This window comes from Acipenser ruthenus, chromosome 30 (genome assembly GCF_902713425.1).
Source record: "Acipenser ruthenus chromosome 30, fAciRut3.2 maternal haplotype, whole genome shotgun sequence".
Classification (NCBI taxonomy): Eukaryota; Metazoa; Chordata; class Actinopteri; order Acipenseriformes; family Acipenseridae; genus Acipenser; species Acipenser ruthenus.
Window position 1 is genome coordinate 3,913,438 of NC_081218.1, and position 11,536 is coordinate 3,924,973.

Here is an 11,536-nt window from a genome sequence, read left to right on the forward strand (position 1 = left end):
GAGGAATCATTGAGAATTGTCAGGTTTTGAATTACTGTAGCTCAGTCATTCTCCACATTTAGTAACCCTGACACACACAATATATCGACAAAGCTTATTTTAATTAGCAGCAGTTACTACTGTACAGGGATAGAAACAGAATTCCCACTGCAGAGTAGTTTGAGCAAGCTTAACAAGCAGGGCAGTGCCACAGCTGTGAATTCAAAATTAGAGCTGTCAGTAAGAGGACTGTGAAAATGTAAACTGACAGACAGATAAACAGATGCCTTCATATACCCCAGCTCCTGGTACTGTCACTAGGTGTGTTGAAGCATGGTCAGGCCAAATCTATGTGATGTACAGATAACAACTTGCCAGTTTCATGGCATTAGGGCATGCAGTTCACTAACATGTCTGGGATATGCATCCCTACGAACCCAGTCCAGAGCAGTCTGGACTGAATTACTTGGGAGTGCATCACATTGATTGAATCTGAGTGCATCACTGACTGCATTACAAAATGAGTTTTTCACACACAGTAAAAACCTGTTTATCCCAGCATCTCTTGGGACCAGAAAACTGTGCCGGATTATACAGCATCCTGGTATAGAGAGCAACTGTAATTCTAATACTTTACATAAAAAACTGGTAAACTATTTTAACACTTTGAAAAAAGCCATTATAGTGCATCCAGTCGAAGCAGGGTCCAGGTATACCCTGTAACTCTGTAAAGAAGGATTGTATTGCAGCTGTGCCATACCTGTGGGAGGTGTGTGTGTGTGTGTGTGTGTGTGATAAACTCATTATCGCATGACTCAGTGCCTGACATACATTGAATTTTAGACAAGAAAAGTCATGCCGGATTCCAGAACAGACAGGTTTGGAATTGTAGAGGAGATCCCAACATTCATTTCAATAGAAATTTGGTTGGGACCCAAATATTGGGCTCAATTAAACAGAATGCCATAATATAGAGAGGCTTAACTAGACAGGTGTTCACTGTGTCTAGAAAACCACTTGTCCAAATGTGACAAAACTTTAGGAGTTTCTCAAACCCGGTCCTGGGGACCCCCTGTGTCTTCTGGTTTTCATTCCAACCGAGATCTCAATTACTGAACTAAACCCTTAAATTTAACTAAAAAGTAGCTTAATCAATAATCTGCTTCATTTTATTTTTAAATAGTTCTCTGCTTCTAAAAAGCTATAATGAAAGATATTTTAATTACTATTACAATTGTTATGCGTAACTGTATTTACGTTAATAAAGATGAGTCACTTCTGCTTTTAAATGAAAAAGTAAGATTTAAGATTTAAAAGCCCATTTAGTTGTTTCACAGAAAAAAAAACCTGTAAATGAAATCAGTTTTACCATTAACATGTTTCTCTGAGACACGAATGGTTATCAGTTGAATTCTTAAAATACTGCAGGGGTATTACTGGCAGGGGTCTCCAAACCTGGTCCTGGAGAGCCCAAATCCTGCAGGTTTTATAGGTGTCTACGTCAATAATGGCTAAAGATCTGGAACACATGTTAATCTTGACTGATTAAGCCAATAATAGAAACTAACTAGAAACATCCTATAATGGCTTTAATTGAGAAATTACTGCTATAAACCTTTTTGAGCTCAAAGTGTCATGGATGTGATTGAAAACAGAAACAAGATGAGAATTGGAACCCACACAACATGAATGATACGAGGTGAGAGAATTATTGAATGCTAGTTTCTACCTTTAACATGACACTGTATATAATCTCCATTTTCTGAATATCTGCAAGGTTACAAGGGAATTCAATTATAGGAGAATGTGGCTGGTATAAAGCAGCGCTTTGAGCTGCTGATAATATATGACACTTTAGGCAGCATAAGAGGTAAATTAGGGAGTATCTATATAGTAACAACGTTGTAGGATACTGCCAACACCAATTCAAAAAAACAACATGCCGAACACACTTAGAATTCTTTGAAGAAGTTACTGCAAGGATGGTTATGAAAGGTTGTGGGAGATAATATACCAAGAAGCCTTTGACAAAGCGACGAAAATCTAATCCTCAAACTGAAATCGGTGGGAAAACAAAGACGTCCAAGTGGATACATATTGAAACATAGGAAGCATAAAGCCTCTGTAAGGAGAGAACCTTGTGGATATCAGCTTGCACAGCACCCTAAACTCTAGTTGGGACGATGCACTCAGCGGGGTACCGCAGGGACCCGTGCTTGGATCCCTGCTGTTTCTTATGTACATGTGACGGAAACAGAATGATCTTTGGTGGTAAATCTCCCTCCCGACCTGTGAGGGTGCTAAGTAATAGGAACAGAGTACCCTGGACTGTTTGGCCTGACACTTCATTCCCAGGGTTAAAAAGGAAGTCGGTCATCTAGAAAGGGGGCGGAGCTTCGGTGCACTAACTCATCGACCCAGGAGGGAAATGATGTGGCAGCCACGGATTGGAGGAGCGGCTGCAATCGTTTACCAAGGGGTCATGTGTGACGGTACAAACAGGGGACAAAGCAACGTAATCTGTTCCTTCGTTTTGGTTAAAGAAACCCGTGTTTTGTGAAATCATAACGGGAGTGTTTGTTTTGTCTCTAATTGTTACTTGTTATTTAGTAGACAGCTAAACACATCTGGAGCTCTCGCCAGAGGCCAGTACCAACCCGGACAGCACTTCAGTTGTTGCCACGATAAATTGTATTTTGCACCATAGCACTCACCCAGGACTGGTGACCATGTTTGTGTATTGTGTGTGTGTACTATTGACTGTGTTTATTGTCTGGAACTGCAATTCCATTATTTAGAACACTGCATTGCTGGGTATTGCCTGGGAAATATTATTTACGGTCGCCAGACTGGGATTATAAATAAAAACCACTTGCACTGGGATTACCGTTGTCTGCCTTTTCATTCAATCACTGCATTACTTCTGCACCTGTACACTGTAAGCCACTTTGCAACAGTACATCAATGACAATTAGCAAGCTTGTAAAATGCTAGGGGAGTGGCACACACTTTCAGACACCCTGGAAATATATTTTATATACATATGCTTAATCAGAGACTTCAAGGGGCAGCAGTGTGGAGTAGTGGTTAGGGCTCTGGACTCTTGACCGGAGGGTCGTGGGTTCAATCCCGGGGTGGGGGACACTGCTGCTGTACCCTTGAGCAAGTTACTTTAACTATGGGGAATGGGGAATTGTATGTAAAAATAATGTGAAAAAAATAATGTGATATTTTGTATCAATTGTAAGTCACCCTGGATAAGGGCGTCTGCTAAGAAACAAATAATAATAAAGGAAGCCACAGTTTGCTATAATCAAGTCTATAAAATAAATGTCTCTTCTCTAATAAACCTAATTCCCTTACGGTTTTTCTGGAGATTGTTTGGTTTCCTTTATTTTCTCTTCGGGCGAAGGTCACCCATCCCAACACAACACAATACAATGATGAAAGTACTCCCCATTCACTGCCTTCCTGCGTCACAGGTAATAGGACCCCACCTCCTGAACGCATATAGTTCCCTATGCTCAACAAACAATGCTATTACTTGTAATACGGGAAGGTCATGAATCCATGGTGCTGGGAGAGGAAAAGTATTGCCAAAGTGAAAATAAGGAAATCTTGAAAACAAAAAGATCCCCAGTCAAGGGAATGTGAGGATGTGGTTATGCTAATGTGAGGAAACAGCAAATGCAGTCTGCGCTGTATTTGTGAAGGGGAAATAAAACTGAGGTAAAGATTGTATGTAGTGTTTTGACAGATAACACCAGTGGCTCTCAAACTGGGATCTGCAGAGGGTGTCTGTTCTGCATACTACTCTTTTGTAAAACACTTATACACTGCCTGACCACTTTATTAGGGTCTACCCGAGATGCAGATTAGGTAGCTCATGTGATGCTCTATGAAGCTGCTATTAGTTTATTTAAGGATTATCGCAAACCAAGTGCCCTGGTGATTATAACATCCGTCCACCAAAGAGCATATCAGAGACTTGAAGCGCAATTCCCAGCTATCAATACAACCGAGCACGTGTGGGATGAACTTGATTGACACGTCACCATCATCACAATCTTTGGCCTACCTCTTTGCACCAGCGGTGTGAAATATTAATGGCTGAATGGATCAGCATCCTTCAAGAGACCTTCCAGCACCTTGTGGAGTCTTACAGTGTGAAGCAGGGATCAGAGCAAACAGTAGCCCAATACACAGGACCTAATAAAGTGGCCAAGCAGTGTATTCAATGCATGAAAACTGATTTTTAGATTTGTATAGACAGACCTTGTGATGCTATACAGGACATATACATTACAGTACAGCTATTTTCTTTTGTAATTTTTCAGTTTTCAGTTTGGGGTTCCTATTAAAAAGAATCCTTAAATAGGACCCCCCCCCCCAATACAACTCAGAGAACACATTTACTGTGTTTCCATCTTATAAAAAGGGACATTACAATCAGCTGTACTGTTTCATTATTTCTATGTGTTTTATAAATACATTTTCACCCACTGAGTTCAGAGCTGCCAGTAAGAGTGGTCTGTCACTCGTGGAGTGGGTACGTTTAACCTATGGTACAGCACTGTATAAAGTCATATATATATATATATATATATATATATATATATATATATATATATATATATATATGCGGAAATATGTAGAGCAGATAGGATTGATAGGGGTGAAAGTCTCGTTTCTTTAACAGTCTTTATTCTTAGGTTATGAAAGCTAATGAAAAACAAAACTCTATATTGCATTATTAAACGTGGATTACTAACAGTGTAAAAGTCCACTAATATAAAAGGGGGAAACCGACATGTTAGACTGGCTAATTATTAAACATAATTGGTAACTGATTGCCTAGTCATATGTATGCTTCATAAATTGTCGCTTAATTCATTATTACTACGTTGGTATAGTTATTTGTTGTGCGCAGCAATAAACACTGTGTTCATGATATAACACCTGTGCGCTATATAATTGTATTGTACAGTAATTCTCAATATAGCCGTGCTCACAGTGACGCCGAAACGGTTTCCATTCGGACACCGATAGAGAAACATTTAATTTGCCTCGTGTTTGTACAGTATCTCGGACCGGATCCGAATTAGGAACGCATCGACTTGAAATTACAAGGCAGGCCAAAATGATGGTCCTTCCAAGTTTGCTTTATTGACGTTTTTACGTGAAAATTCGATGTCCTTAGAATTCGGTATATGTCCAACAGAATTTCACTTACACCAACAATGCGCTGAATATATGTATGCAGAGCAGGTTTGGTACAGGTTACCGCTTCACAGTGGGATCTGTAAAATGGTTAACTAAACGATATGTTAAGACTGCACGTGCGCATGCAGCAGAAAGGTACAAATGCAGGCGATTCTAAACAGCAAATCCATGTCTTAATAAAACCAGATAACCGCACTTTCTTCAGACCTACCCTTGCGTTACATTTGGCTACCAACCAAACAGAATGTTCTTAAATTACCAATAGCATATGTTTGTTTTTATCTATATTGATGGTAACATTAAAACAAGAGGTGAGTCTGAAATTGATCTTCCCCCCCTCAATATGCAGCAGTCGTTCAGCGGTACCTGGATCACATTAATAGATGACGCGATTTGATTTCCATACCCATTGAAATCTGACCATTCCCAAAATCAGCCAGGTGGCGGCTGGGCCGGGTCTGCGTTTTAAACACACGCTGTGAATTCGTATCGTACTGTACAAGTACGCACACACAATAAACTGCACTTTTAAAAACACTCAGCAACAGAACCTGTTGCGCCAAAATATCATGAAAAAGTTGCTACAGCCCTAGCGCACTGCACAGACTGAAGCATCAAAGAGGAAAGTTAAGCGGGGTTACTGAAAATCGAGCTTATTATTTAAGACCGCTTCACTCACCTGAGCGTGCAGCGTCACCAGGACGGCACACACGGTTGTCAGGTGCCGCAACTCCCTTTCACACATCGCTCCTCGGCTGTTCTTTGTGTCTTTGAAGTCCCCCCACCCCGGGTGCCCTTCAGACGTCGGTTATCAGCGATTGCTTTTGCGTTGTTAGTTTGTCATTCATAAATATGGTCCTAGTTATAATTCCAGCGTTCTCTTCCCCGAGGTCCAGACAACCTGCTGCACTCGCTTCGTCCCTCCGGTGTTAACACTGGAAGCAGCCACGAAGAATCTTTGAGCGTTCCTGTAATTGCGACCTGTCTGTTTGACCGGCGCTCTCATCCTAATCTGCGGTTTCTCTCTCTCTCTCTCAGACTGTACTAAGGGCATTAGCTTTTTCGCAAGAGGAGGGAGGGTGGTTTACGCCGGCGAATCCGTCATGGGAAAGGCAGGAAGGAGAGGGCGGCGCTTCTTCCTTATGCTCTTTCTAGACTAGTCTGTGTAATGATGAAGTCATTACAAGTTTTCAGTTTCTTTCCCCCCATTGAATTTATTTTACAAAGTCGTAGTTTCTAGTGAACATCTTAAGAGAAAATTCATCTCAACAACAGGCAAAACGGCACTACCCAAAACACAAATGTGCAGCGCGTTTGTCATGCGGTTATTTTTTTTCTGCGCCATAATGCACGGGGTAGTGGAGAGGCTCATAAACTTGGGGCATCATGACTGAAGACTTTTCGTCACCCTACATATGACGGTGCATAGTGTTAGCACAGGCACTCGATTATATATGTAAGAATGAGCAAAATACGGTACCCACAAACCCATTGTGGACATGGGGTACAACACTATTTTAACTGATTTTCATTTTGAACACGTGCGTAAAAAAAATAAACAGCAAAACTGTAATGCAGTTATCAGAACGTTGTTATGCTAACATTGTATTTATCTACCAAAGTCATTGTATTTATCTTGCTCTTAATTGTATTATTACTTGTACTGCGATACTTGAAATGTATTTGCTTTCGATTGTAAGTCGCCCTGGATAAGGGGCGTCTGCTAAGAAATAAATAAATAAATAAATAAATAATGAGAAGAACATTCAATTATCGACTTGACTATTGACTCATTTTAGGAATAAAAGTGGGAAAAAAGTGGTAGAAACATGTTCTAGGTGCGCAGTAAAATATCTCTTCATTTTTCTTTCTGGTTTTGGTTTTACTCTTTTTGGCCTCGAATTCTGTATTAACCACAGCAATCCGCCCTTGGCTTGAGATAGCCTCAGTTTACTGGAACCGATTTATATCTTTATAATACTGCTTGCTTTAACTTGTACAATACCCAGCTATTTAAAAAATAAATAAATAAATAGTGCATACAAATTGAAGATATCTAAACGATCTGGGTTTAGCTGCAACTACTTTTGAGTACTATATAAACAAACAGGACTGTCAACCAGGTTCATTTCTTATAAAGTGCATAGCTAAACCAATAGCTTAACAGTAACGTCCTAAATATACAATGGTAAGTATATAGATACGGAATGAACAGGCTATAGAACACGCGATAGAAGTTCTTGAAAGCAAGACAGATGGCTGCTCTGCGCTCTTTCATTCCAGCACAGTGACGCTGCTGTTTTACCCGATGCAACACAGTACCTCGTTCAGCAGAGTTTGTTCATTAGCATAGCGGGACTGGACGGGTGCATGCCGAGACTGTTAATAGCTCGCCATAAACCGGAGACTATGTGACCCCCGTGTCCTGGGAACTCCGTCCAAATGAACAATATACTCGTGTGTAGAGCGCCGTCTGCGGGCGAGTCTATTGGTACAGCGGCAAGCGTTCTAGTCCAGTGAGCACCAGTACATGCGAGGCGACCATCGATGGAATGTCTTACATTAACCGTTTGTAATGTGCTGTCCAGTCGGCCTATTAAGTATTTTTTCTTTGGACCAGCTTACCAGTAAACCACTAGCCCATGCTGGTCTTGGCTGGGATTTAGCTCAGGGTAATAATTACCTTGTAATAATGCCCCCCTCGTGGACTTTAATGCAGTACACCCTCGCTATAACTAACCTGTTGGGGTCCAAGTCTTCTGTTCGTTATATCGAAGGGTTCGTTATAGCAAAAGGACAACCAAAATGAATGATAAACTGTAGGAGTAAGTCAATGAGATGAGATTGTGTATACAAGTAGAATTGCATGTACCTGTTTGTCTCATGCATGCAGTATTCTGCCTCTGCTTTATCCTATTTGTTGAAGAATTAAAACGAAGTACAAAACAAAGCACAGATCACGAACTGAAGCAGAACGTTTTTTTCTTTAATCAATTTTGCTTTGCCGTATGGTTGCAATGAAGCCAAAAAAAACAGTGCTTTTTGACAACCTACATTCACGACAGAGATACGCCTGCGTTACTGCTTCTTTCAAACGATCAATACAGTTTCCAGCTTTGTTGCAACATGAAATGATTTTCGTTTCGAAGGCATATTAACGCAGCTCGTGCTTTTTTTTTTTATTAAGACAAAATAGTTGACTTCACTGCGCAGGTGGAAACCCGTGCGTACAGACCAGGACATTGACAGTGCGTGTTTATATTATCTTTTTATATATATATATTTGGGGGCCAGGGGCCAGGTTCGTTATAGCCGACTGTTCGTTATAATGAAGGGCGTTATAGCGAGGATGTGCTGTAAAGACAAGGTGTGTCGTTAATACTGGCCTCTTGTTCAGCTGAATCCCAATACAATGCAATAACGTGGGTAAACGAACTCTCCGCACACCTAGTTAAATCGGACACTCGCTTAAGTAAAATGCATCAGCTCAGGTAATGTACAAAGCCCTGTACAAATACCTGCTCAAATAACCAATTACGTCACTAAATCTTTTGTAAAATAATCTTAACACGCGATGTTTTTACTCAGCAGTGAAGTTTGCCGACTGCTACTGTATTAAAAAAAAAAATGCTGATGTTTTTGTATGGGCGCTACAGTATATAGTTTTTTAATACAAGCCAGCACTTTCCAAATGTTTTAAATAAACAAAGTAATGTTTTCTTTCAGTTTACCTCGTTTGATGTCGTGGTATCAGCGATAGGGATACATTTTGTATATGCCTCTGCCGCCGGAACAATAATTTATTTTTCAACGCTTATCAACCGCCGTGTGAGACTTCTTGCTGGGGCCCGTCCGGTTCCATTGCGTTGGCCTCGGTCTCTGTTGCGTTATTGTTTTCATAATGTAAATATGAGGGAACGGACCCACGCAGCCCGACCAGATAAAGCCCTCTTTGATTTTGTCAATCAAAGAGAGCAGTGTGAAACCCCAGCCAACAACAGGAGAATGGATACATAAACACACAAACCATATCGCCCTCAAAAAAGCACACAGATCACCCGCCACCAAGGTCGCAACTTTCTCAAGAAAACGCAGTGCCTACTCAAAAAATAAAGTCCCAAACTACAAAATCTGTGTCTTTATAGGCGAGTTTATTTACAGTACTAAGATACTGACTGAATATGTTTGAGTTAAGAAAACGCATATTAAGCAAAGTCTATTAACCATTTTCTTAATGCTACCACCTACTGGAATAACATTTTTACTGGAAATAGTTTAGTAGTCCCTGATTATTTTTCAGTTAATCCAAGATTTCCAGACACGACACAATACACACGCTTCCTGTGCTACACGGAATGGGCAGCAGTGTGGAGTAGTGGTTAGGGCTCTGGACTCTCGAGGGTCGTGGGTTCAATCCCAGATGGGGGACACCAGTGATGTCTGCCGATCGCGCAGTGACGCCTGAGGTTTCAGGGGGAGCACAGTAGGAGACCAGGCGAACAACTCTGTCTGGTGGTGCATCGACCTGGGATCTCGGCCAAAGGACAGGAGATCTGGACACCACGACAGGGTGTCTAGGAGTGCGGGGCTAAGGACCGCACCTACCGATGCCAGGGTGGTGGTCAGGGCTGCAGTGGAGGTGTGCTCCTCACCTCCACCCCCTTCTCTGTGGCCCGTAGCTCCTCTTCTTGCACCTGCGGCGGCAACTCTAGCTTCGGAGGCTGCAATACTTGCCCCGGTGCAGGCCACCTCACTCTCTGCAGCAGCAGCTCCAGTAGTTTTTAAGCACTTATGTGCAATTTTATTATTAGAGAAATAAAAGATAACTCAAAACAAAACAAAAACCTAACTCACGCACAGAGTACTAACTACACTTTTCTTCACTTCTCTAACTAGAAATCGGACGGCTAAGCCGTTTCCTGATTAAGCAAAATAATTTTTAAACACACACACACAAACAAAAAAGTTTAAACATTACCTTCTAGAAACCACACCGGTCTCTTCACACAGACTGCCCATAACAAACATTTCCTTACTGTTATATACCTGCCTGCAAATAACAGGCAGGCGACACTAATTAACTAAAAATAATTACACCCGTGGCTGTGCTAACACAGCCACACCACCCCTCATTTATCTGGCAGGGACAGCAATTGTGGAGGGCAGCAGTGTGGAGTAGTGGTTAGGGCTCTGGACTCTTGACCAGAGGGTTGTGGGTTCAATCCCCAGTGGGGGACACTTGCTGTTGTACCCTTGAGCAAGGTACTTTACCTACATTGCTCCAGTAAAAACCCAACTGTATAAATGGGTAATTGTATGTAAAAAATGTGATATCTTGTAACAATTGTAAGTCGCCCTGGATAAGGGCGTCTGCTAAGAAATAAATAAATAATAATAATAATAATAACTCTATCCCTGCCAACGCCCAACACATTTCTTTCAGCAAGATCTGCCTTGCCACAATCTATCTCCTAGCGCTACACAAGTTTTCTATGGAAAATCATAGCCAAAGACTTACTGACAAAAGCCTGTTGGAGATAGATATATAGATAGATAAATAAATATATATATATATATATATATATATATATATATATATATATATATATATATATATTTATCTATCTCTCTCTATATATATATATATATATATATATATATATATATATATATGCATGCTAAATAACTTGTGATTTAAAGTTTTGTGTATTGGGCCTACTGTCTTGGAAAGCTATACTGTACATGCAGTTTTCAGAGTCATTCTTGCAATTCAAATTACCAGCATTAAAGGAAATATTGCTCATCACTAGAAACATGAGCATGTGTGAAACTGTTCGGGTAACTGCAAGTGCAGATGGGCCGCTACACATGTAGGGGAATCCATGCAATGAACATTCAGTAATGGCTGCAGTAAATTAGGGGTTAATACCAAGAAGAAAAGGTTAGTCCCAGTCTGCACAAGGTCAGTCATTTGCTGTCTTGCTGCAAATGTCAAGCACGTTTAATTCAATCCGAAATACCACGATACGGAATTATCAAAGGGTTATTATATTGAGAGTTTAAGGGATTGAATTACCGTATTCTGTCCAGTCTGAAAGCAGACTTAAAAAGGAACAATAGCATTTACTATGGCAAGGTAGATTGATCAACCGTGGCAGCAGACAAAAAATACACGCACACACATATATATATATATATATATATATCACACACACACACACACACACATACACACACACATAGATATTGTAACAAAGCTGCACTCTCGTTCATTTGCCCCTTTAAAAGACTTACCCGACACAGAAATTGAGGTTTAAGCGCTACCAAAACACAA

General features: G+C 40.7%; 1 protein-coding gene across 1 annotated transcript in view; it reads right to left on the bottom strand.

Moving 5' to 3' along the window:
- The window catches only part of LOC117397650 (protein jagged-1-like), a 66,403-nt gene extending 60,028 nt beyond the window's left edge, over nt 1-6,375 (bottom strand). The window contains exon 1 of the mRNA XM_033996434.3: nt 5,882-6,375. Coding sequence (XP_033852325.3) covers nt 5,882-5,947 — 66 coding nt within the window. The 5' untranslated portion in view covers nt 5,948-6,375. The remainder of the gene's footprint in view (nt 1-5,881) is intronic.
- Nucleotides 6,376-11,536: the final 5,161 nt, after the last annotated feature.